Source organism: Callospermophilus lateralis, chromosome 10, assembly GCF_048772815.1.
Source record: "Callospermophilus lateralis isolate mCalLat2 chromosome 10, mCalLat2.hap1, whole genome shotgun sequence".
In the NCBI taxonomy this organism is placed as follows: Eukaryota; Metazoa; Chordata; class Mammalia; order Rodentia; family Sciuridae; genus Callospermophilus; species Callospermophilus lateralis.
Genome location: NC_135314.1, coordinates 8,003,601 through 8,029,819, shown reverse-complemented (window position 1 = coordinate 8,029,819; position 26,219 = coordinate 8,003,601). Strand labels below are relative to the sequence as shown.

Here is a 26,219-nt window from a genome sequence, read left to right as displayed (position 1 = left end):
GGTCTCTGTGAATTGCTTAGGGGCTTGCTAAATTGCTAAGCTGACTTTTGAATTGCAGCCTCCGCATCCGCGTGCACCACTGTGCCGGGCCTCACTTTACCTTTTAATTGTAATTGTGTACATTGCTCCTGGAAGACACAGTCTCTATTTTATATTGTTATTTGAAACTCCAGTGACTAGGCTGGCCTCTTTTCAGAGTGATAACTCTCAACTACTCATGAACACATTTTGACGTTTTGGGCAGGTCTCAAGAACTGTTTACCCACCTGACCTATCTTTTATGAGACTGTAAATACCCCAAGGGTAAGTTAGAGCTTTGCTCACTACTGAGGATCCAGTGCCAGCATAGGGGCCAGCATATAGCAGATGCTTAGTACCTGTTTGCTGCAAGAATGAACCAAGGGGCTGGGCGCGGTAGCACATGCCTGTAATCTCAGGTGCTCGGGAGGCTGAAGCAGGAGGATCGCATGTTCAAAGCAGGCTCAGCAAAAGCAAAGAGCTAAGCAACTCAGTGACACCCTGTCTAAATAAAAACAAAATAGAGCTGGGGATGGGGCTCCGTGGTCGAGTGCCCCTGAGTTCAATTCCTGGTAGCTCCTCCAAAAAAAAAAGCGAACCAAGGGAATAAGTGATCGTAGTAAAGAATTTATAGTCTCATCCATTCTTTCGTCCCAGCGAGTCTGCAGGAGGAACCCTCCTTCGTACCCAAGGGATGGCGGTGGACCAGACAGGGCGCGCACCCCGGAGCCACGCCCACCACAAGGTGAGCCGCCTGGAGCCCCGCCCCCAGGGAGGCGGAGCCTGCGGTGCGCGGGAAGTGGCGCGCGCAACGGCGGGAGCTTGTGGCGCCGCGGACAGGCAGCTTCCCTGCAGGTAGGCTTCCTGGGGTTGACCCCGAGTCCCTGCAGGTTTTCCGGTCTCGCCGCGCCGGGGTGAGAGGGCCTCGCTGAGGACTGGTGGGTAGGCGGGCAGACTGCTGGGGCCGGGGTGGCTCCCGAGCGGCGCTTGTGCGGGCAGCCGGCCCCGCCCAGCGCAGCCTCCTCCCGCCAGGCCCGGGCGGGCTCCCGCTGCCCTGCGCCCGAGCCTGAGGTGGGGTCTTGTGGACCCCGCTGCCGTCCCTCGCCCGTGAGGCCCTGCCCGCGAGCTCCCTCCCCCGCCTTCCGCGGCGCCCTTTCCGAGACGGCGCCCTCCCGGAGGCGGCCCCACAGTGGACCCTTCCCTCGCCTCCGGCCTGCGCCCAGCGGGGCTCCTGCGGCGGCCGCAGCCCCCGGTCGCCCTGCCCGGGCGTTCCGCCGTGCCTTTCCGGCTTTGCCGGAGAGTCCTGCGCTGTGGGAAGCCGAGCTGAGGCGGCGCTGGAGGTGGAGCGCGCAGGTGGGAAGTCGGGGTAGGGGCGTCCTTTCCCCGGGCGGCGCGCACTTAGGCGGGTAGCGGGATTCCTGCCCAACACTGGTACTTAATTCAGTTGATCCAGCTTCCCTCTGCCTTCGGAAAAAGGACCGCGCATCAGGACTCGGGAGGATGAAAGTCATCACGTGTGAAATAGCCTGGCACAACAAGGAGCCTGTGTACAGCCTGGACTTCCAGCATGCCACGTCTGGCCGGGTCCACAGACTGGCGTCTGCGGGGGTGGACACCGCTGTCCGGGTAAAGGGGGCAGAGACCGGAAGGCCCAGGGAAGCCCCACTTGGAGCCACAGTTTTCATTCTTTTATTTAAAATTTATGGCATCCTCCTCAGTTTGCTCTGTCAGCCCAGAATGCTAAATTCTTAGAACCTGAAATGAGCAATGAAAGTAAGACAGAGTAGTGTTTGTAATTTTTTTTTTTTTTTTAATCTAACTTGGAATGAAACCCAGGGCCTCCTGCATGCTAGGCAAGCACTATATCACTGAGTTACCTTCTCAGCCCTTTTATTTTGTGGCAGGGTCTGCTAAGTTCCCCAGGCTGATGAGAAACTTGCAACTCTCCTGCCTCAACCTCTTGAGTAGTCAGGTACAGGTGTGCACTACCATCACCAAGGATAGTAGCTTTCTTATTTGAGTAATAGTGTCTACATTATTCCAACTGATGCCCATTAAGTTAGAATCCTGGTCTGGGTTCCTTTGGAGTAACAATTTGCTCTACAAAGCTGTGGGAGGAAGGACCACAGGTATGGAACTGTTCATGGTCTGATAGGAGAGATTCCTTCATTTTGTGTTTCAAAAGGAAAATTTAATTTTCTTGCTGAAAATAAGCATAGAAATGTTTTAGTACAAGCAAGGTAGTGAATGCTCATTCTTTGTTTTTTTTTTTAAGTGAATGTTTTGGTATCAACAGATCTGGAAGGTAGAAAAAGGACCAGATGGAAAAGCCATTGTGGAATTTTTATCCAATCTTGTTCGTCATACCAAAGCTGTCAATGTGGTGCGTTTTTCTCCAACTGGGGAAATTTTAGCATCAGGAGGAGATGGTGAGTATTGTACTTCAAAAATCCATACCTACTTGTCTCATGTCAGTTAGTGACATTTGAGCTAAATATCCTTTTGATTTCAGGTATCACTGATCTTCTCAATCTGTCTTTTAGATAGTTCAGTAAAATACTGTTTGGGCAAGTGTGTCAGAGTGAGGAGATGGAGGATAACAATATTAAACTTAGAAGACCTGCTTGAAAACAGTTCTTTTCCACTTGCTTCCTTGAAGATGGTTGGAATCAGGCAGGAAGGGTGCTTGTCTTTTGTCAGTGTTGCAACAGTTCTGGCTCTGTTTGGTTGTTTAATATCTGTGGTGCTTAGAGTGGGTTCCATAGCTCTGTGTAATTAATTGGTTCCAGGAATTACTTTAATGAATAGCCTTCTAACTTGTCATTGTTTGGTAAGAGCAGATGGATTCAGATTTTCTGTCTGCTTAAAACTATACAGAAAAGTAAACCTTTTACCATACTTCTCAATAGTCTAGAAAATGTATAAGATAAAGCAAATGTGTGTTTTTATTTGGAACAAGAGGAAAGGGAAATAGTTGAGTTCAGTGCTATGAGGCTCAGAGTGTGTCATATGTATGTGGTTTGTGTGTGTGTGTGTGTTTATAGGAAAAGGTAGAGGGTGGAAGACCACTAGGAGGCCAAAGGCTGTCTCCTCTGAAGTTGCACAGGACAGCTCTGGTTTTGCAAAGCCTCTTGGCCTTGAAGACCCAGAAACCTGCTATTCTTCAGTATATGTAGAATATCCATCTGTCAGAGCCAATCATCTCAGCCAAACTCCCAGACTAATGCATGCAACCAGGGTTCTAGTCAAGTTTGAGTGGGACACATATGTTCATACATTGACAAAATCCATTTACTTTGCTCCTATGAACATTTTTAAACAGGAAGCTAAATCACTGTCAGAAGATTATGTAGGAAGTGTAGAGTCAAAATGTCAGGAGTCATCAGGCACAAGACATAGCTAGGTAGCATCAGGCTAAGATGACTGGTATATCCATAATGAATTAATTGTTGACATTTATATGGAGCATTCAATGCACCACGAATCATGTTGTAAATGCTTTATGCATATTGACCCACTTAGCCCTCACAATAGCCCAATCAGGTAGGTATATTATTATTATTATCCTCATTTTATATGTATACATATTTTTAAAATTATATATTTAAGTTGTTGATAGACCTTTAATTATTTATATATGGTACTGAGAATTGAACCCAGTGCCTCACACATGCTGAACAAGTGCACTACCATTGAGCCACAGGCCCCCCACCCCTTCATTTTATATTGAGGAAACTGAGTCATCAAGATATTCAGTGACTTGCTGAAAGTTACAGAGGAACAATTTGTAAACTTTTGCATTGGTGGGTCTTTGCCGCCCCCCCCTTTTTTTTCCTATTCAGCTATATGTAGCTTATGCCTTAATTTGTTAAGGCAATGACATTTTGCTGACTATGGGGATCCTTCTTTAAGGTGACTTTGTATAGCTCTGGTCTGAGGTTGAGTTTTTTGTAATGTTAGTTTAGAAGGCAAGCCTATTCTTCCTGTCCAGATTCTTAACAAAAGTAAATCATCATGGCCACAGTGTCCATTGAACAGGAAAAATGTTGTTTAATGCCCTAAAAATCCAGAAATGGAGGAGTATGCAGTGAAGCATGGCTTATCTGAAATTGAATCTCTCCACAGATGCTGTCATTCTGTTGTGGAAGGTGAATGATAACAAGGAGCCAGAACAGATTGCTTTTCAGGATGAGGATGAGGCTCAGCTGAATAAGGAGAACTGGACTGTTGTAAAAACCCTGAGGTGACCTAAGAAGGGACTGTGGGAGTGATTTATCTTTATCACCTGACACATTAAATGGAACATGCCTTTTGAACATGCCTTTATATCTAACTTAAAACTTACTTATATGAGATAGTCATAAGACAATAAAAGATAAAAACATGATTAAATAGGATTTTCTTTTATAAAGTTTTCCTTAGTAGGAAGTAATCAACATCAAATATACAAATATCTTTGAAAGCAGTTGTTTATAGCCAGTGCTAATATAATTCTTGTGGAAATTTCTAGAATCTCATTCTAATGCATGGTTGCAGAGTTTGTGTTTATAATTTTAGCAACCTTTTCCTTTTTGGGATAATGACTTTTTTTTCCCTCTCTGTCCTGTTTGGGTTCTAGGGGCCACTTAGAAGATGTTTATGATATTTGCTGGGCAACTGATGGGAATTTAATGGCTTCTGCCTCTGTGGATAACACAGCCATCATATGGGATGTTAATAAAGGTAAGAGAGATTTTTTATTAGTGGGGGATGGAATATTCTCTAAGTATTTAAAAAAGTCTAGCCTGCTTTATCTTTAAAAGCCATAAGAAAAGTTTCTTAAGTGAACTAAAATTGGTGGTTGTACTAACAGAAGACGGATTAGTCCCATATGCCATGGGTCCAACTCAGTTTTTAGGGCTCCATTCAGAGTGTAGGAGGCTTTGCAGTGGTGTTGTGAATTACTGGTGACTGTGAGAGGCCAATCTCATGTGCTTAGGAGGCAGACATGAGGAGAACAGGCACTAAGCAGAGGACTTGGTCATTTATAATTAATGTGGCATTGCATCTTGGTTGGTGTAGGTGCGATCAGGTTTCCATTTTAGGAAATCAAGGAAAGCTGAGGACATTCCATTGCCTGTACGGCATTTGTTCTCTGTTCTGGGAGACAGGAACTATGTGAGAAGTTGCAGTGGTGTATAAGAAGCAGTGAGTTCCAAAGCCAATAGTAGCTAATTCCCAGTCATCTTTATCCCCTGCAGTCCTTTATTCAGACCTTTTGTTCTCACCCAGACTCTTCCTGTATTCTTGTCTAATGTGCAGGCAACTCACTGTCTCACAACCCAAGTGCCTGGCTAGGGAGTCCAGGAGTGGAGTTGGCATTGGCCGTTACTATGTACTATATCAGTTCAGTTTTCATCTATTCTAAAAATCTCTGTTCTATCCAGCCATTTGGGCCATCCTCTTTCCAGCCTATGTCTGTCATCTTCTCACTAATCAATACCCAGTATTCTGGCATGATGAAGGACCAGTGTCACTGTCTTTTTTTTTTTTAGTTGTAGATGAACACAATATCTTTGTTTATTTATTTATTTTTATATGGTGCTGAGGATCAAACCCAGGGCCTCACACGTGCAAGACAGGCACTCTACCACTGAGCTACTGCCCCAGCTCCAGTGTTACTGTCTTCTGTCCTCTTCATATCTGGCCATTGTTTTCAATGATTTGAGTTCTGTGAGGCCAGTGCATCTAGTACCCCCTCAAGCTAGTTGTAATGACCTTGAACATTGTGAGTATGCTGGCCACTACTGTAGTTGCTGGCAACAGTGGGTCTGAAATGGCTACATGGTAGTGGTGGGGGGGTGTGGACAAATACACAGATTGGTATAATGTCAAAATAGGTGCTAGGAAAGGCTGTTTGGGAGAGCTGCCGTGAGCTTTGGGCCCTTGTACAAACAGGTCTGACTGAAGTGAGAGAGCAAACTGTGTACATTATTTAGAAAAAGAGTGCTTCACCTGTGGGAACTGTAAGAACAGGCCCTGTGGCAGGAGTCGCCTGCCCTATCCAATGAACAGGATGGAGTAAATGTGAGGGAGGATGGGACTTGACAATACTTGCTGATGGACTGGCTATAATTCTAAGCTTTTGGCAGCCAGGTGGATATTGGTGCCATTTCCTGAGATTAGGAACTCTGTGGGGAGAAATAGTTTTGGCAGAGCGGCTGAAGTCAAGGATACATCTTAGACCCTTGTTGCTTAACTGTTCTGCCAATGTCAACCAAGTGTCCTCTCTTTCACTAAAACCTCATCTCCTTCAGGTTTTTGAATGTGTTTACCCTCAGCTTTGTCTTCCAGTGTGCACAAATCCTAAGTCCTCTGCTTACTGTTTTTTAGCTCCTCTGGCCTGTTATTTCCCCTGCCTTGTTCCCCAACAGAATCATATACCTGCGCGTCAGTCCCTCTGACCGTCTTTCCATCTCCATGTCCACCTTCACAGACCCCAGCCTGGGCTGAGTGCAGTTGCTTCCAAGCCTGCATTCCTTTTGCTTGTCAGGGTCAGACCCATTTGCCTTCTCCCACTAGCTATTTCAGACCTTCAGAGGTCTTCTGCATCCCTCTTCTCAACCCCAGCACCTCAATCCCAGCAGATTTCCAGAAAAGAATTTCAGAGAGAGAAAGAGAAGTGCCATCAAGTAGAGCAGAAGGGCAGGGAGTTAGACTGAAACATGTATGTTGCATGTTGTGTGTGTATGTCACTGGCAGCTTGAAGATTGATAGTTTTGGTGGGTGTTGGGGAGAGACTGCAAAATGAAGTGCTGGGAAAGCGACTTGCATACCACTTTTGAGAGGCTTTTCTTGCTTGCTTTATTCCTTTTTTAAGAACGATTAAGGCTTTTGAATGATGATTTAAAGTGTCAATACTTCTTCACTCCTATTATGAGTGAAGTATAACGGTCTGGCAAACCTGTAAGTTTGGGGCTAGTCACATTTTCTGAAGGGCAGATAGGAGCCTCATTTTGTTTAGAAGTTAGCAAAACGAGTATGAAGTTAAATTAGTAGGATTTCAGGCTGATGTTTGTTGCAGAAGAATCTAGGCCTGCAGACGAATTAGCATCCTTGTAGGCTTGCATCCTACACAATAGGTTTGTATGTGTGAGTTGGTGGAAGCCTTTTGTGTGAGCATCAAATCAGTCTGATTGAGATTGATGACAAGAGATGAGGGGAATGGGTAGGGCATTGTAAAATGACACAGGGAACCTCATCAATTAGTTGGTTGCAGTCTGCCATGGTTAAGGATTTGGTAGCAGATGAATGTCATCAGAAAATACTTAAAATGTAAGAATTGAACAAATAAAAAATTGGCTGATGAAAAAAATGGTTAAGGCTCCGTAACTCCTTTTTATCCAGGAAATCTCTTTTTGCTGCTGGCTTTATTTTCCGAGTATTTTCCTCAAAAGTCTCTTTACCATCCCTATTAACATTGCTCCAGTTCAGGCCCTTAGCTGATCTCCTAACTAGTGACCATTTTTGCCAACTCTCCTGAGCCTCAGTTTCATCTTTAAAACGTGCTCACTTCCCAATTGAGTGTTCTTGGCTCATGCCTGTGCCTTTTCCTCACCCACAGGGAATCTGGATTATATCTGTCTTCCTCACGATTTGGCTCTCACCTTACCCATTAATAGTTCTCAGTTACTTGTCACTACACCATCTATGCTGAGCTCAGCTGTTGTAGAATACCCTTCCTGTTCCCTTTCATTCCCCTACATCCTGCTGGATGTGAAGACATCGGGTCTTCTCTGATGCTTACTCCTGCTTCTCCTCTGATCTGTGTTGTGTTGTACCCATCTGAAGCTGCCCTGGCTTTCCATTATTCTATGAGCTTGAGTGTGGGGGTTGTGTGGAGTCGGCTCTGGGTCCTCAGCCGTCACAGGTTTGGAACAGAGGCTGTTTCTTGCTGTCTGCTGAATGATGCAGTGGAATAAAGGGAATAATATTTATGTCATAGTTTATATAATTTGTTCCCAAGGAGGTTTTGGTAATGCTGTTGCTTTTTTTGTAGGACAAAAGATTTCAATTTTTAATGAACATAAAAGCTATGTACAAGGAGTAACCTGGGATCCTTTGGGTCAATATGTTGCTACTCTAAGCTGTGACAGGTATGTTAGTATTTGGCAAGTTGTCTTTGTATTGCTTGGTATTTTCTGCAGAAAGTTTTTTTTTTTTTTTTAATTTTTTTCTGTAGTCATAGATGGATAGAATGCCTTTCTTTTATTTGTTTATTTTTATGTGGTGCTGAGCATCAAACTCAGTGCCTCACGCAAGCCAGGCAAGCATTCTGCCGCTAAATCACAGCCTTACAGAGGTATTTTTATTACAACCAAGATCAATAATAGTCTAGCTCTGATTTTTTTTGTTCTTTTTTTCATACTCTTATAATAAGTGGAAACTGATTAGGGCAGGTACGTTACACAGATTTAGCACTTGGTAAATCTTTATTGAAGGGGTGAATTAATGTAGGAAGAACTATTACATTTGATTTCACAGGAGAATTAAAAAGTCTTTTATGAGTGGGGTGCAGTGGTGCAGGCCTGTAATCCAAGCGGTTAGAGAGCCTGAGGCAAGAGGATCTCAAGTTCAAAGCCAGCCTCAGCAACAGAGAAGTGCTGAGCAACTCAGTGAGATCCTGTCTCTAAATAAAATACAAAAAAAGTGTTGGAGATGTGGCTCGGTGGTTGAGCGCTCTTTGAGTTCAGTCCCCAGTACCCCCCCCCAAAAAAAAGTCTTTCATGAATGTGACTTAAACAAAAAAAGCTAGTTGGAGTATTTATTTAGCTCGCTCACTCGCTCGCGCTCTCTCTCTCTTTTTTGTGGTGATGGAGATTGGATTTGGGGTCTCATGCATGTTATGTCAGTGCTCTATCACTGAGCCATATCCCTAACTCCTATATTTGACTTTTTTTTTTTTTAATTTGTATTTTTTGTAGATGGACACAATACCTTTATTTTATTTACCTATTTTTATGTATTGCTGAGGATCGAACCCAGTGTCTCATATGTGTGAGGCAAGTGCTCCACCACTGAGCCACAACCCCAGCCCCTATGTTTTACTTTTTGATGATAGTTACTAGTATAGTGATTTTAATGACTCCATTTAAATTTTTAATGACTGCATTTAAATTTAATAGAAATTAAATATTTTGTGCTTCTTGAAAAGAAGTCTTATTGTTGTATTTATTGGTACTATTGCATTTAATTATGTTCTTGGAACAAAGGGTTAAAAAAAGATCTGGGGTTCCAGATGTTTGTCTATTTATTTATTTATTTATTTGTTTGTTTTTAAGAGAGAGAGAACTTTTTTTTTTAATGTTTTTCTTTTTTTTTTTTTTAAGAGAGAGGGAGAGAGAGAGAGAGAGAATTTTAATATTTATTTTTTAGTTATCGGCGGACACAACATCTTTGTTTGTATGTGGTGCTGAGGATCAAACCCGGGCCGCACGCATGCCAGGCGAGCGCGCTACCGCTTGAGCCACATCCCCAGCCCCCCAGATGTATTATTTAACCCATTAAGTTCCAAGTTTTTAATTCTGAATATTTTAATAAAATTGATATAAGCGCATTTAAATAGATTAGAAATCATAACCTATAGCTTATATATTATGTAGATTATTATTTAGTAATATTATAATTAATACAATTAGATTCTTATTATAATTATCTGTAGTATATTTAAGCTTTAATATCTGGGAACATAGAACCAAGTAGTTTAAATATTCGTCCAACTACTTTTAACTAAAAAATTGAATTTAATATAACCCTGGCCTAAAAGCAACATGTAGGAGTTAGTGTTTATTTTTCATAGACTCTCCTATTGTATTCTGGATGCCACTTATTTTATGATATTTGTGTTTTGTTCAGGCGATCAGGAGTAACCAGTTTGATTGGTTAGTAAGAATAATATGAGTTAACAACCAGATTTTCTTCTGGAGTTCCCTTAATGTTCTAAATCTCCAAGAGTGAGACTCTTTTAACACAAAACAAACTTCATTATAGTCATGCAAATTGCCACTGGGACAAATGTCTAAGACCTGAAACACAAGACTGGGCCTGAAGTGTGTCTCACTTGAGAAGTTGAAACATGCACTGAAAATAAAATTGTGACATTTTTACCACTGCCGTTTCCTTTAAGTGGTTTATATTTGCCTCTGTCATAATTCTTCAATTAAGTGTAAATGTCAGTGGTACTGGTCTGCAGACTCAGAATACTTGGGGCAGTCATAGATTGGTAATAGATTGCTTCTGTATGAATCATAATTCATTTGCTAGAAGAGGAAAATCTATTCTTTCTTCAGGGTATTGAGGGTGTACAGCACACAGAAGAAGCGTGTGGCTTTTAATGTTTCAAAGATGCTGTCTGGAATTGGGGCCGAAGGAGAGGTATGAAATATCATGACATCCTTTCAGAAGTCTGTTAATTGAGACTTAGGAAGTTAGGAGGTCTTCCCTTGTAGCTAAATCACTGGCCTTGGGACTGGACACCTGAACTAACTATACCATAAGAGTTCCTCTTGGAATGGAAGGGGACTGGTCTGTATGGAGATGGGGACATCTGGGGACAGGAGAGAGCCAGTGGTGGATGATCGTGGTTCGCAACCTAGCAAATCACCTGGGAGGCATTAAAAGTGAGTGTTCCCTTGGCTTAAGGTAGCAGGGTCTCCATGATTCTCAGGTCTAGCTAGAGGGAAGATTCTTGTATTAGGCAGCAGAAGGCAAGTTGGGTGTGGTAGTGCATGCCTATAATTCCTGAGGCTGAGGCAGGAGGATTGCAAATTCAAAACCAGTCTAAACTTCTTGGACTTGATCTCAAAATTTAAAGCATCCCTGGGTTCAATTCTCAGTGCCAAAAAAAGAAAAAAGTTGGTTATGATGGTGCACACCTGTAATCTCAGGAATTTGGGAGGCTGAGGTAGGAGGATTGTAAATTTGAGGCCAGTCTCAGCAACTTGGTGAGGCACTAAGCAACTTAGCAAGGCACTAAGCAACTTAGCAAGGCCCTCTCTCAAAAATTAAAAGGGCTGGAGATGTGGTTCTGTGGTAAAGCACCCCTGAGTTCAGTTTCCAGTACCAAAAAAAAAAGGCAGGTGGGTTGAACGTTGCCTCAGCAGTAGCAGATAGTATACCATCTTGCAGGTCAGTGGAGAGCTCTGACAGAGCCAGCATAGAACACAGGGCTGGTAGTTAGGAGTAGGAAGGATCTGAAAGAACAACAAGTAGGACTCTGTTCCTAAGCAGTCATGACTTTCGAGGCAGACACTTAGGTGAGGGGGAGCAAGTCAGTTCTTGGAGCAGCAAGGGGACTTGGTGCAAACCCAGCCCGAGGGCCAGGGGAAGGCCCTGAGGGTGTAAACTGACTTTCACTGAGAGATCATGTCTATAAAGGAAGGATAGTAATGCCTGCTTCCTTCAGGTGTTGAGAATGGAATGCTAACAGTTTATAAGGTATTAATAAATGGTGGCAGAGGCTGTCCCAAACAGATGTCAAAGAAATGTTGTAAAAACCTGGTAAAGAGCAAAGGACTCCTGGTTGTCTTCCTGCTTCTCTCTAGTCTCACTCTCCAGACAAACCACCGTAGTGGGGTGGGGTGTATACAGAGTTTTAAAAAATTATTATACAAACACACATACACATATGGAGACACAGATGCACATATATAACTTTCCTTAACAGAAAGATATTCAGTTCTCATGATTATTTGATTTGTAATATGTTTTAACTTTATTTATTATTACATCGTTAATAAATGGTAAAGATTTAGTGTGTAAATCTTTATTTAAAGATTTAGAGTAATGTTTAAACTTTGTATGCTACAGGCGAGAAGTTACCGGATGTTCCATGATGACAGTATGAAGTCCTTCTTTCGTAGACTCAGTTTTACTCCTGATGGATCTTTGCTCCTCGCCCCAGGTGTGTTGACAGCTTTTGATCTAAGGGTGTGATGACAGAACAGGGGTGTCTGTGCTGCCCTTTTGTAATGCTTCTTTTCAACTCAGTGAAGTCTGGTCAGAGCATTGGTCCCCAACTTGTCTGCACATTGAAACCTCCAAGGGAGCTTCAAAAAGATAGTGCTGTGTCCCACTCTAAAGATCGGAGTTTATTGGTATGGGGTGTATTACCTGGCTTTTGGAATTTTAAAAACATTTTCAAGTGATTTTGATATTCAGGTAAGTTTGGGAATGATGAAACTAGAGTGATAAACAGTTTATTTTAGATAAATTTTTCAGTAAAAAAAATTACCAATAAAACCTTTTACTGAGTGATTTTTTTTTTTTTTTTAATTAGACATGTATGTAGAAGTCACAGTTCTAAAGCCAAAAATAAAGTGCCTACTATTTTTATTATTCTCAAGAATGAAGCCACCTTCATTGGAGAGGGACAAGTTTGTTGAACTAACCTGTGGGAATTCAGTTGTCAAATCTGAAAAGTCAGCAAAATCAGCAAGGAACATAGATTTATTGGCTACAGGAAGGCAGAAGGTTAAGCCCAACGTGATCAGGCAGAGCAGTGTTGTGGCTAGATTGTCCACAGAGATGTCAGCTAATTTATATGGCTTGACGAACATTCTTAGCATGAAGATGACAGTATTGCCCAGGTCAGGTTTGCCACCAAGAGTCCCAGTCAGGCTGGGCATGAGTCATACATGCATATATGGGTGAGGCTTTAAGAAACTTTGAGAGCATTTTGGGGACACTTTGATGCAAGAAGATTCAGGACCAAGAAGTAGTAGTTGCTAATGTTGTTTACTAAAGTTACTCACAAAAATATTTTTATTCAAATTTATTTACTAAACTTAATAAAAAATCCTTTATTAAATGACAACTCCTGAAATATCTTTAGTTAAGATAAGGTACCAGATCGGAGTTTGCTATCACCATTATTGTTTTTTGTGGGGTTAATAAATATAGGAAAACAGGAAAATGAAATTACCCAGATTGGAAGAGATAAACAACTTTTTACGCCTTTGATAGGATTGTATTTATAGAAAAATCCAAGAGATTTAAGAGATAATATAAGCATTACAAAAAAAGAATTCGATAAGGTGACCAGTATTGGGTAAATACATAAAAATCTGTATCTTCTATACTGCAGTAAGTCTAAGAAATGGAAAGAGGAAAAGTATCCCAGTAGGAGCTGCAGGTGTAGCCTGGTGGTGGAGTGCATGCTTAGCATGAATGAGGCCCTGGGTTCAATCCCAGCACTGAGGAAGAATCCATTTATATTAGTGAAAAATCAAATAAAATACATGAAAGTGAATTTAATTAAAAAAAGCACAGAATGTTTATGAAAAATTCTAGATTCGATTATTGAAGATTGTAAAACAAGTTCTTTTTTTAAAAAATATATATTTTTATTAGTTGTTGACAGACCTTTATTTTATTTATTTATATGTGATGCTGAGAATCAAACCCAGTGCCTCACACATGCTAGGCAAGCACACTACCACTGAGCCACAACCAGCCCCATAAAACAAGTTCTGTATAAATGGAAATATATTGTGTTCTGAAAATTATCACCAGTTTAATTTTCAATTTAAGTCTTATTAGAGGGTTTTTTTGTTCTGTTTTGTTTTGTAGTGCTGGGGATTGAACCCAGGGGTACTTCACCACTGAGCCACATCCTCCAGCCCTTTTTCTTTTTTGTTTTAGCAAGGCCTTGTTAAGTTTCCCAGGCCGGCCTTGAACTTGGCATCTTCCTACGGCAGCCTCCTGAGTAGCGGGGATTATGGTTGGATGCCACTGAATCTACAGGGTTTTTTTTTCTTTTTCTTTTCTTTTTGTGGTGCTGAGGATTGAACCCAGAGCCTTGTGCGTACAAGGCAAGCATTCTACTAAGCAAGCTATATCCCCAGCTCCCTGTTTTTTTTTTTAATTTATTTTTAGTTGTAGTTGGATACAATACTTCTTAAAAATTCTTTTATGTGGTGATGAGGATTGAACCCAGGGTCTTGCACTTGCTAGGTGAGCGCTCTACTGCTGAGCCACAACCCTAGCCCCTATTTTATTTTTTTTTAAATCTCAGTTTTCTTTAGTAGAACAAATGCTGACAAGTATCCGAGGAAATATGAAAAAAAAAAAGGAAAAAGAGTTGAGTGTTTGCCTCATCAGATACCAAAAAACACTCTGACACTACTGTTGTCAAATCAATATGGTATTGGTATAGGACTACACTAAAAAACTAGTGAACTAGACTGAGAAACGAGAAATAGGGATATAAGGGAATTTAACATATGATCATAGGTGGAATTTTAGTGGGGAAAATAGGTTATCCAATGAATGGTACTGAAAAACTGTATGAAAGAAGATAAAAAATTAATTCTAAGCCAGGCACTGTGGTGTACACCTGTAATCCCAAGGTTCTGGGAGGCTGAGGTAGGAGGATCATAAGTTCCAAGTTCCAGGCCATCCTCAGCAACTTTGCAAGACTGTGTCTCAAAAAATAAAATGGGGCTGTAGCTCAGTGGTAAAGCAATACCCCAATACCAAAAAAAGAAGAAAAAAAAAAAAAACAATTTTCAGGTAAATATAATACTTAACTATAAATACAAAAATATAGAACTCCTAAAGAAACAACAGGTCTGTTTGCATTTTAATATAAAACTTTGATAATGGCAAAAGATGCAGCAAGTTGAACTAGTGGATGGATGGTGGAACTGGAAAATAATATTTGTGTTTGTGGTATAAGAAAGAAAGGGCTGCTATATATTGTATTCAACAATCCTAAATACACAGAGGAAGAAAATCTCAGAAGAAAAATGGCAGTTTGTAGCAGAGCAAAGCTACACATTGAGTGGACCACAGGAAAAGATTCTAAAACTCAGTAGGGAAGTACAGATTGAAGTATCATAACAACTAGATGTCTCTTTATTTCCATCAGACTGGAAAAATAATATTAACTGTTGCATGCAGAATGTGGGTATTGTTGCTGGGAGAGTGGATCACCATTTTGGAAAGCAGTCTGGTAACATTTAAATGTATGTGCCATCCAGTCCATCTGTCCACATCTGAGAGCCAGTTCCTTAAGAAGTGAATGCAACCTGGAATCTAACCTGAGAGTCATGGAGGCCTCCCAGGGTTTGGCATAAGCCAAGACCTTGAGCCCAGAGACCTTGCCCATTATCTGGGTTGGGAAGATCTCACCAGAGGAGAAAACATTTTAGTAATGTGCTGAAAAATGAATAAACATTTGCCAGATGGCTAATAGTTTGGGGCATGGTGATATGGGGATAAGCATTTTAATTTAAATGTGGTAGTAAAAGATACACAACAAAATTTACCACCTTAATCATTAAAAAAAAAAAAAAGTGAATACATAGTATGTAAGTTGTGTTTCAAAGATATGTATTGCAAGCATTGTAGTGGTTAAAAAAAAACACACACAAAGCAATACTCATTAACAGAGGAGGTAGTTTTATACCAGTAAATAGTATGCAGCTACTAAGAAAAAAATGCATTAGGGCTAGGGATGCAGCTCTTAGTAGAGCATTCACCTAGTGTAAGTCAGGCCCTGGGTTCAATTCCCAGTTGCCAAAAATAAGTAGATACAAATTGACCTTCATGAGTAGTTGGCGGGAAAAGCAAAATAAGGAAAAGTGTAAATAATATCTCATTTCTTAAGATTCTAAAAAGAATCTATCATATGGGTATACATGTGGTTGAGTTACAGCTGTCTGCATTGATATATGAAAATAGAAGAAATATAAAAGTGACATATGGTTTATTAAAATGGATTACTTGGAGGTAGAAAGATGGACAAGATGGGTAGAGGGTTAGCAAAGCAAGAAATAGTAAATAGATTGCTGGTACTGCTGACTGCTCTTTCTGATAGATATGAAATGGTCATATATAAAATGATATGTGTATGTGTCAAGAGATACGAACATGGAGTAGGGAGGAGTTTATAAGAGCACTTTTATGTCACAGCCTCTCCCTGGCAGGCTTTGCCCTGGCTTTCAGTACATCTAGAGTGAGGACAAGCTATCAGATAGAACTGTTCCCCAGAGCAGTCAGGCTCTGCTTGAGCCTGCACTGGCTGGCTCTCCTCGAATAGTCAAGTCTGGATCAGGCAGATGGGGAAAAGCCCGGGTCTCAGTCTCTGGGTGACAACCAAGGACTAAATCCAGGGACAGAGAGTCGGCTCCTAGGCGGATCCTGGGCAGCTGGATCTAGTTTCAGGCTTCATCAGCTCGATTTGCCTGGATTCTCAAAAATGTTTTATATAGCAAGGGTTCCCTACTTTATGTTCCAGTTCCCAGGGAGCTGCCAGACCCTCAGGTGAAGATGCAGATAGGTAGAACTGGAGTAAAGAGCAAGAACAGATAGTAATGGAATATTTGTACTTGTCTTCAATAATAAAATAACATTGACCAGAGAATATCATTATGGGGGAAAACTGACAAATCAGAATTGAAGGCTCTTAAACTTTTGCTGGAGAACAGTCTAACCTAACACTGACTCACCTCTCTTTCCCTTCTGTTCCATAGCTGGATGTGTGGAATCCGGTGAAAACGTAATGAATACAACTTATGTTTTCTCCAGGAAAAATCTCAAAAGGTATACAATAGAGGGAATATTTGAGGTGCTTGCCCTCTCTTTGTGCTTTTGCTGAGCAGCAGTGTCTATTTCTAAACTATGTTTAAATTTTTAGGCCTATTGCCCATCTTCCGTGTCCTAGCAAAGCCACGCTCGCTGTTCGCTGCTGCCCTGTCTACTTTGAATTGAGGCCGTTGATGGAAACAGGTACCCTAAGGGCCACAGTGCTGTGCTGTGTTCTTTCTGAGGCAGGTCACTGGTCGGGTGGGGATTGCATGTGTTTTGGGAAAAGGTGTGTATGTGGGTTTGATTCACTCATTTTTTTTTTTAATTGATACTTAAAAATCGTACCTATTTATGTTAATGTGCAATATGATGTTTTGATACATGTATGTATTATGTAAAGTTCAAATCAGGACATATCTGTCTCAAACATTTATCATTTCTTTATTTTGTACCAGGCATTAAACCCAGGAGTGCTTAACCTCTGAGCCATATCACCAGCCCTTTCATATATTTTATTTAGAGACAGGGTCTTACTGAGTTGCTAAATGCCTCACTAAATTTCTGAGGCTGGCTTTGAATTTATAGTCCTCGTGCCTCAGCCTCCTGAGCCACTGGGATTACAGGCATACACCACTGCTCTGCCCAGCTATCATTTCTTTGTTGTGAAAACATTCAAAATTCTTTCTTGTAGGCTTTCTGAAATATACAGGATAGTTGTGTCATCTATATTCATCATCCACAGCAGAATTTCTATCTCCTGTTCTGTAACTTAGTACCTATTGACCAACCTTTCCTAATTCCTCCCTCTCCCTCTTTTCTCCCTCATATCTGGTAATTGCTATTCTATTCTCACCTTTTATGAGATCATCATTTAAGTTACCCTTAATAGCTGGAGCAAGGACTGATGTTATCAACATGTATGTCAGCTTTTTTTTTCCCATTGTCCAGAATACATTTTCTTGCTTACCACAACTTTAGAGAATATAAGTGCTAGTTTTGTGTTTCTGCTGATTGAATGTCATTCATTATTGATTTTCTAGGCAGTAAAATTATGTGTAAATTATGTTTTTGTTTTTAACTCCCTCCCCCAGCTGCTTTTAAGATTTTTCTTTTTATCAATGATTTTAGGCAATATAAATATGATGTGCCTAGATGTAGTTTTATTCATATTTCTTGTGCTTGGGGGTTCATTGAATTTCTTAAGTCAATCAGTTTATAGTTTTTATCAAATTAGGGTGTTCTTGCAAGTGATTGTTGTCCTATTCATCAGGGACTTTGATGATGTATTAAGCTGATTGAAGTTATCCCATGGCTTATTGATGACCGTTTCCTTTTTCAGGTTTTTTTCCGTCTCTGTGCTTTGATTTAGAAGTTTTGACAGCTGTGTTTTGAGCTCATTAATTTTTTCTTCTGTATGATCTACCTGTGGTCCTGTCCAGTGTATTTTTCATTTGTGACATGCAGTTTTCATCTCTTGAAGTTTAGTTTCAGTTTGAGTCTTTCTTGTATATTCTTGTCTCTTCTTTTTTTGTGTGTGGAGGGTACCGGGGGTTGAACTCAGGGGCATGTAACCACTGAGCCACATCCCCAGCCCTATTTTGTATTTTATTTAGAGACAGCACCTCCCTGAGTTGCTTAGTGCCTCACTCTTTGCTGAGGCTGGCTTTGAACTCTTGATCCTCCTACCTCAGGCTCCCAAAGCTCTGGGATTACAGGTGTGCGCTGCTGTGCTTGGCAACCCATGTCTTTTAAAGAGAGAGTGAGAGAGAGGATTTTAATATCGGCGGATACAACATCTTTGTTTGTATGTGGTGCTGAGGATCGAACCCGGGCCGCATGCATGCCAGGCGAGCGCGCTACCGCTTAAGCCACATCCTCAGCCCCAACCCATGTCTTTTAATATGTTACTTCTTTTCTCTTGCTTCTTGAGCTTATAGAGTACAGTTACAATAACTTTTGATGTTTTTGTACATAAGGTTGTTTTTTTATTTCCTCCTAATTGTGGGTAATATTTTCCAGGCTCCTCACATGCTTTGAACTTATGTAAGCATGGTGAAATTTACCTTAGTGGATGTGCTGGATAGTTTCATTCCTATAAGTTTTCTTGAGGTTTACTCTGGGATGTAGGGAAGTTACTTAAAAACATTTTGATTCTTTTGGGTCTTGGTTTTAAGCTTTGTTAGATGCCGTCACAGTAGCATTTGGTCTTGGGCCAATTTTCCCTACTCTTGAGGCAAATCATTCCGAATAATCTATGCCCTGTGAAATATGAAGCTTCTCACTGAGTTGGTTTTTTGTCACTATGACCAAAATTCCTGACGTAAACAACTTAAAGGAGGAAAGGTTTATTTTGGTTGTGGTTTCAGTTGGTTAGCTCCAAGGCAAAAACATGTTATAAAGGTGTGGCAGAAGAAAGCTGCTTATGGTAGCCAGGAAGCTGAAGAGGGCATTGAAGGGGCCAGAAACAATATAAACCCTTCTAAGGGCTGCCCTCAGTGACTTTTACTTCTTCCAACTAGGTTCCCACCTCCCAGTAGTTCATTCAGCTAATGGATTAATCTGTCATATCCATCAAATGGATTAATCCACTCATGAAGTCAGAGCCCTCAAAATTCAATCATCATCTAAAAGCCCTACCTCAGAAACTTGCTGCATTTGGAGACCTTGCTTTCAAAACATGAGCTTATGGGGGACATTCCAGATCCAAGTTGTAGCATTCATGCTGGCTGGATTCCTGGCCTGCTGTGAACTTCAGGGATTGCTCTTTCTGATAGATCTTGCTCAGCCTCAGGTACTGTCCTCACAGGTATGCACTGCTCAGTACTCAGGTGATGACTCAAAGCTCTCTGCAACTCTTTCTGTAGCTTTTGTGTCCCTGCCTGTGAACACTGGCTGCCTTGGCCTTTTCCAGCTGCCTGCTCTGTCTTCTCGACTAGGGGTCTTCGAGGCTTGATCTAGGTTCTCGCTACCCTTTTGGCACCTGGAAGCACACCAGGCAGTAATTTGAGGCAATTGTAGGACTTAACTCACTTGCTGCATCTCACAGAGATCATTCTTTGTTGCCTGATGGCTAGTGTCTTGAAAACTTGCTTTATATATTTTACCTGGTATTTTAGTGGTTTTCAAGTGAAGGGTTGGTCTCTGTTATTCCTGTTATTCTGCTGGAAGTAGAAGCTGTTTTTGACTTTTTAACTCTTAATGTAAATGAATATAGCCAGATTGACAGAGCATTATCCATCACCTAGTGGAATGTTTCTAAATATACCTTGTGTTTTCTTATCAGAACGTGACCACTCAGAATGACTTTCCTTTTCTTGTCTTTTTTTGGACCTCGGTGCCCATGGTGTACTGTCCTTACTATTGTGTTCCTTTGTACATTTCTTTTATTCATATAAAGAATTCTTTGTAAAGAACAGCAAACTGGTTTTTAGTAAAGCTCTCATTTACATTTCCCTGAGACAGGGCTTTTTGAGGGAATTGGTTATTTCCTTTGGGAACTTGGTTTTGTCCTCTGTTCTGCCCATCTCCCCTGCAGATCAGGGATCACACGAGCCAGCCATGGAACTGTTGAGCCTGCCCTACCGCGTGGTGTTTGCAGTGGCTTCTGAGGATTCCGTGTTGCTCTATGACACCCAGCAGCCTTTCCCCTTCGGCTACGTGTCTAACATACATTACCACACCCTGAGTGATATTTCGTGGTGAGTGCTTGCCAATGAGCAAAGGAGGAGATAGAGTCCTGAGACCTGGGTGCACCTTGGGCTAAGAGATATGTCAATACTAAAAATGGCCCTTTTGGCCCCATTTGCCAGTCACATTAAAAGGAAAGCTGTTCTGGTTTGCTGCGAAGCTTGCTTCCTAGTTTAACAGCCGTAGGTTTGATGTCATTCAGGTTGCCCTATGGGACTAGTGGAGCTCTCATAAACTGCAGGGAGGCCCCAGGGACTTCCTCATCATTTGGGATCTTGTTGGGTTCTCTGAAGGAAACTCACTGACAAGCTGTTGGGAGTGGTGTCGCTTGGCGCTCTGCTCTCCCTTAGCCACTTTTTGGTCCCTAATTTTTTTTTTTTTTTTTTTTGTGGTGCTGGGGATTGAATCCAGGGCCTTGTGCATGCGAGGCAAGCACTCTACCAACTGAACTAGATCCCCAGTCCTTGGTCCCTGATTTGACCTCTGCTGCCTGCCTGGACCTGCATGTGCTTTAGCTGGGTCCTGGCCACCCACCATCTATTTCTTACTCTTTATTGCTCTTTTTTATTTCTCTGTTCTTTTAATTTTTTTTTTTTTTATCTTGAGAAAGGAAAAGATCATCTATCTCATTGTTATTTATATGAAAGTTAATGATAGTGCAGATGAGTTGTGGTGACTTAGTCAAGATAGGATTGGGGAGGGAAGCTACATGCTGTGTTTATCAGCTTTCTGTTGCTGTGAGATACCTGATAAAAACAACTTAAGGAGGAAAGATTTATTTGGTCTCAGAGGCTTCAGTTCCTGGTCAGCCTTTGGCCAAAGGTGAGGCAGAACAACAGGGTGGAGGTATGTACAGAGCAAAGCCTCTCACCTCCTGGCATCCAGGAAGCAGAAAGGGAGAGTGTACCAGGGACCAGGGACAGGATATACCCTTCCTAGGTATGCCCGGTGACTCCCCTCTTCCAAGCAGGCCCCACCTTCTAAAGGTTCCACTACCTCCCAGTAGTGCCACCCACTGGGATCTGGGTCTTTTTTCTTTTCTTTTCTTTTCTTTTTAGTTGTAGTTGGACACAATATCTTTATTTTGTTTGTTTATTTTTATGTGGTGCTGAGGATCGAACCTAGGACCTCACATGTGCTAGGCAAGCATTCTACCACTGAGCCACAACCCAACCCATTATTTATTTATTTTTGAAACAGGTTCTTGTCCTGATGCCCAGGCTGGACTCTTAGCACCTGAGCTCAAGTGGTCCTCCTGCATCAGGCTTCTGAGTAGTATGTAGTCATAGGCTGCTGCACCCAGTTCATCAGACTTTATTTTCTGATTAGTCATGAGAGTGTTAAATATGGGTTGTAGATGTCACTAAAGTCTTTAACTTTTTTCTCTGCTTTGGGAACAAAGGTCCAGCGATGGGGCTTTCCTGGCCATTTCTTCCACAGATGGTTATTGCTCATTTGTGACATTTGAGAAAGATGAACTTGGCATTCCGTTGAAAGAGAAGCCTGTTTTGAGCATGAGAACTCTTGATAAAGCAAAGAAAACTAAAAGTCAGATGCACCAAGGATCTTCACCAGGACCCAGGTTGGGAGAGGGGACCCCCAGCAGCAGAATCCATGACTCCAGCAGTCCCTCTACAAGTCCCTCGTCATCTGGACAGCCTCCAGCCCCAGCAGCCCTCAAGGACACTCCTTCAGTAACTCCTGGCATCAAAAACTCCTTGCCAGGGCCTTCAGAGGAGAAGACCCTACAGCCCAGTAGTCAAAACACGAAAGCGCACCCATCCCGGAGGGTCACTCTGAACACATTACAAGCCTGGAGCAAGACCACCCCCCGGTAAGCACATTTGAGAAAACAAGAAGTTGACATTATAAAGTGAACACTCCCCGTCTGTTCAAGGTAGAAGTCTGCAGTGAGTCCTTCCCACTGTTATGAGAGGTTGCTTGACATTAAATCTGAGGGCGTCATGTTCTGGCTCGCAGGCCTCTGCCAGTTCCTTCATTCCTAGCTGCTGTGTAGACACCCGGACTGAGATTTGGTCACAGCCTGCCATCCAGGACCATAACCACTTGTTGTGGTTAGTCTGTGTTCCCAGCACACTTGCCTTTGCAGCCTCTGTGTCAGCCTCTTTTGGGTTCATTGTATTGTTTATTGTTGTCCCCTTGGTAACACCAAAGTCCTCCTGAAAGACCCATCTGAGTGTGTCTTTATTGTTTAAGGACTTTGTGGCCCTTCAGCCCTTTACTCTGTCACCACCCATCACATTCAATAGCAGATGTTTGATTTAGGCCTCGGTTTCCTCTGTTAGATTATGAGCCTGGAAATATGTCCTCATTTTGTACCTGTGCTCTTTTTCCTAAGATGGTACCAGGTGCTTCATGACAGGTGGGAAATAAAAGGGGGTGCTGTGTTAGCTTTCTGTCACTGAGATAAATGTCTGAGACAAGTCAGCCTAGAAGGAGGAATGAATGTCTTTCTTTGGCTCATGGTTTCAGAGGTTTTAGTCCATAGTCACTTGGTCCTGTTGCTCTGGGCCTGTGGTAGCCCAGTGCATTGTGGCAGGAACAGTGGTGGAGTAGCCTACTCACTCATGGAGTCTGGGAAGCAAGGGTAGGGAGGAAAAGGCCAGGGAACCCAAATCCCCTTCAAGAGCATGTCTGCCAGGATCTTGCTTCCACCGGTACCACTTCACAATGGCTCTTCCTCCCAGTAGTGCCATAGTCTTGGGAGTGTTGCCTTTGGCAACACTCAGTCAAGCTATAGCCAAGTGCCTTCTTTTTTTTGAGATACTGGGAATTGAACCTGTAACCTTGCACATGTTAAGCCAGAACTGAGCTATACTCCAGCCCTTTTTATTGTATTTTCTGATAGGTTCTTGCTAAGTTGCCTAGACTGACCTTGAACTTGATATCCTCCTGCCTCAGTCCCCTAAGTAACTGGACTTACAGTGCACCTTTACCCATTTTATTTGGTTCTTTTCTTTTCTTTCTTTTTTTAATTTTTTTTAGTTGTCAATGGACCTTTATTTTTTTTATTGATATGCAGTGCTGAGAATCGACACACATGCTAGGCAAGCGCTCTGCCTCTGAGTCCCAGCCCCTTATTTTGTTCTTTTTTTTTTTTTTTTTTTTTTTTAATTGGTACTGGGGATTGATCCCAGGAGCACTTAACCCTTTTTAAAAAATTTTGATACACAGGATCTTGCTAAATTGCTTAAGGCCTCATTAAGTTGCTGAGGCTAATCTCGAATTTATAATCCCCCTGCCTCAGTCTGCCAGTTGCTGGGGATTACAGGCATGCACTACCATGCCTGGCTGTTTTGTTTTATTCTTGATTAGCACATAATAACTGTATGTTAATGTGGGGTACACAGCAATATTTTTTTTAAAAATATTTTTAGTTGTAGATGGGCACAATACATTTATTTGTTTTTCTTTATTTGGTGCTGAGGAGGAAACCCGGGCCGCACACATGCTAGGTGAGTGCTCTACCACTTAGGCACAACCCCAGCTCCATACACAGCAGTATTTTGTGTATGGGGTACACAAAATACGAGCACATGTATACCTCATGTCCTAATCAGATCAACTTAAACACTTACCATTTGCATGGTGAGAACATTCAGGATCCTGTGTTAAGTGCACACCACTTGTTTTAACCACATCACCCTGCTGTGCAGTAGAATCCATTCCTCCTGTCTAGCTGACCTTGGACCCATTGGCCAGCCTTTCCCCATCCCTCCTCCTCTTGCCACCCTGCCCTCGAGTTTCTGGTGGCCACTTTCCTAGTCTTGACTTCTATGAGATCAGCTTTTTTAGATTCTAGATGGTGCAACTAAGTTGTTCTTGTCTTCTGTTCCTGGTTTCCCACCATAATGTCCTCCAGGTTTATCATGTTGTTGCAAATGCCCAGATACCCTCTTTTCTGTGGCAGAGTAGTGCTCTTGTTTATAAGGAATGTTTTTCTGAGCTACCTGGTCACCAGGAACAAAGGGCTCCCTGTGATGCTATGGCTATTTCTCCCCCTTCTTACCAGTCAGCTGACTTCATCCACGTTGCTGCCCCTGCCACATAGCTGCTTTGCATGTCCTTCTGATGCCAAGCAGTGCTGGCCTTTGGTTTTCCTTTCTTTTTACCTCTGATGCCCAGTTATCCCCTGTGACTCTGCACTTCCTCTCTACTAATCCCTCTACCTCCTCATGTTCCAGATGGACTAGGTGGAGAGGGAGATGGCAGGGCAGGAAGGGGAGGTGAGGCACAGTACGAGCACTCTCTGCCCCCATTCTCTGCTGTGCTCTTATGTCTTTATTGGCTTAGTCACGGTGTGGTTCAGGTGTAGTGCTCAGCTCTTTCTAAATCTCTCATTTCTACAGAATAGCAGTATGGGGTTTTTTTTTGTTGTTTTTTTTTTTTTTTTTTTTTCTCTTCTGTGTGTTTTTAGATAGTGGAAGGCATTCTTTGAAATATTTTTGGTATTAAATTGCTTTCCTTTCCTATTTTCTTCTAAACTATTTACCAAGTTTCTTGCATTTGTAATTAAAAAGAGAAAAATAGTGATTGAAAAATTAAGGCTCTGGATTTTAAAAAAAAGGATTGTCTATATTTGGTGCTTTCCATATGTAGAAATTTTGACAACCTTATGTATGCAATATTCAGTAAGGTGCTCACTGGACCATTGTTAATTAACAGAACTCAGCTTTTGTTTAAAGCTTTTAGATAACTGGTTATGGTTTGAGTTGATCATTATAAGTGTGATAGTTAAACTTAGTAGGTGGATGTAATCCTTTCTAAATAACTGGGCACTATATGATCGTCTGAACTTTTTTTTGGAACTAGGGATTGAACCTAGGGGACACTTAACTACTGAGCCACATCCCTACCCTTTTTTATTTTTTTTTATTTTTGAGACAGTGCCTTGCTAAATTGCTAAGGCTGACTTTGAACTTGTAGTCCTTCTGCCTCAGCCTCCAAGTCACTGGGATTACAGGCGTTGGACCACTGTGCCTGGCTCAGGTGAACTTTGGTAGTTTTGATATTTAATATCATACATAAATAAGTTTTGTAATACTAATGAGCCATTCTTTCCTTTTATTTTTTTAATCAAGGAGAATAAATTTAACACCCTTAAAGACAGATACACCACCAAATTCTGTACCAACCAGTATAATTTCTACCTCTTCCACAGAAGAAATTCAGTTAGGTAAGTGATGTTGTTAATGGTTTAATGCTTCTCTTTTGTTCTTTTGAAAATTAGCACCACCCAATTTTATATCACTTCTAAGAGAGCAAGGATGCATCCTGATGCAACTGTCTTCTAAGAATCCCTGCCTGGATGTTTATCTTAGAATAGGCAATCCCTGTGATCTGTCTTGGGTTCAGGAAGAGTGGTCTAGATTGGGTTTCTTGACCTGATGACTTCATGATTGGGCAGCATAATTTTGTTCTATTGTGGGGTATTATCAGCATCCCCAGATTGTACCCCTGCTCTGTGACATTCTGAAATGTCACCAAACATTGCCCACTTCCCTTGACAGACAGTTGCCCCTGATGGAGAACCATGGTATAAGTCCCATCTTAGCAACACAGGCTCTTGCTGGCAGTTCCATTCCTCATCTTGGCTCTGTGTTTTGTTATGTCAATTTTAAGCCTACAGAAGTCCTCATTCACTTGCCCATTTTGTGTTTATTGATATTTCAGAGATGCCTGGAGACCCTCAAGGCAGTCCTCCAGAGCTCAAGCAGCCCAGACTTGACGAGGACCGAGAAAGCCCCCAAAGCCTGAACCCTTGCTAGGACCTTAACTGCTGCCCGTAGGCCTGCTGGGCAGTGCCTGGGCATGTAGCAAGGCAGCGAGGAGGGAGACGCCCAGGCCAGTGGCATCGGAGCCAAATAGACATTCAGAAGTTAATTTCTGTAACAGAAAAAGCACATGTACTGATTTTTCTCCAG

The 26,219-nt window shown here is 41.9% G+C and overlaps 1 protein-coding gene and 1 non-coding gene across 2 annotated transcripts; both read left to right on the top strand.

Annotated features, from left to right (window-relative positions):
- The first annotated feature begins 1,499 nt into the window (after positions 1-1,499).
- Positions 1,500-26,201, top strand: Chaf1b (chromatin assembly factor 1 subunit B). Its single transcript, XM_076868389.1, has 13 exons — positions 1,500-1,644; positions 2,315-2,447; positions 4,144-4,261; positions 4,637-4,740; positions 8,057-8,153; positions 10,347-10,431; positions 11,866-11,959; positions 16,533-16,602; positions 16,697-16,788; positions 20,123-20,285; positions 21,677-22,108; positions 25,377-25,471; positions 25,969-26,201. Exons 1-13 carry the CDS (start codon positions 1,519-1,521, stop codon positions 26,061-26,063), a joined length of 1,704 nt encoding a protein of 567 aa, XP_076724504.1. The 5' UTR covers positions 1,500-1,518; the 3' UTR covers positions 26,064-26,201.
- LOC143409040 (small nucleolar RNA SNORD101) lies at positions 6,890-6,961 on the top strand. Its single transcript, XR_013092554.1, has one exon. It is a non-coding gene; the product is annotated as a small nucleolar RNA SNORD101 (small nucleolar RNA).
- Positions 26,202-26,219: the final 18 nt, after the last annotated feature.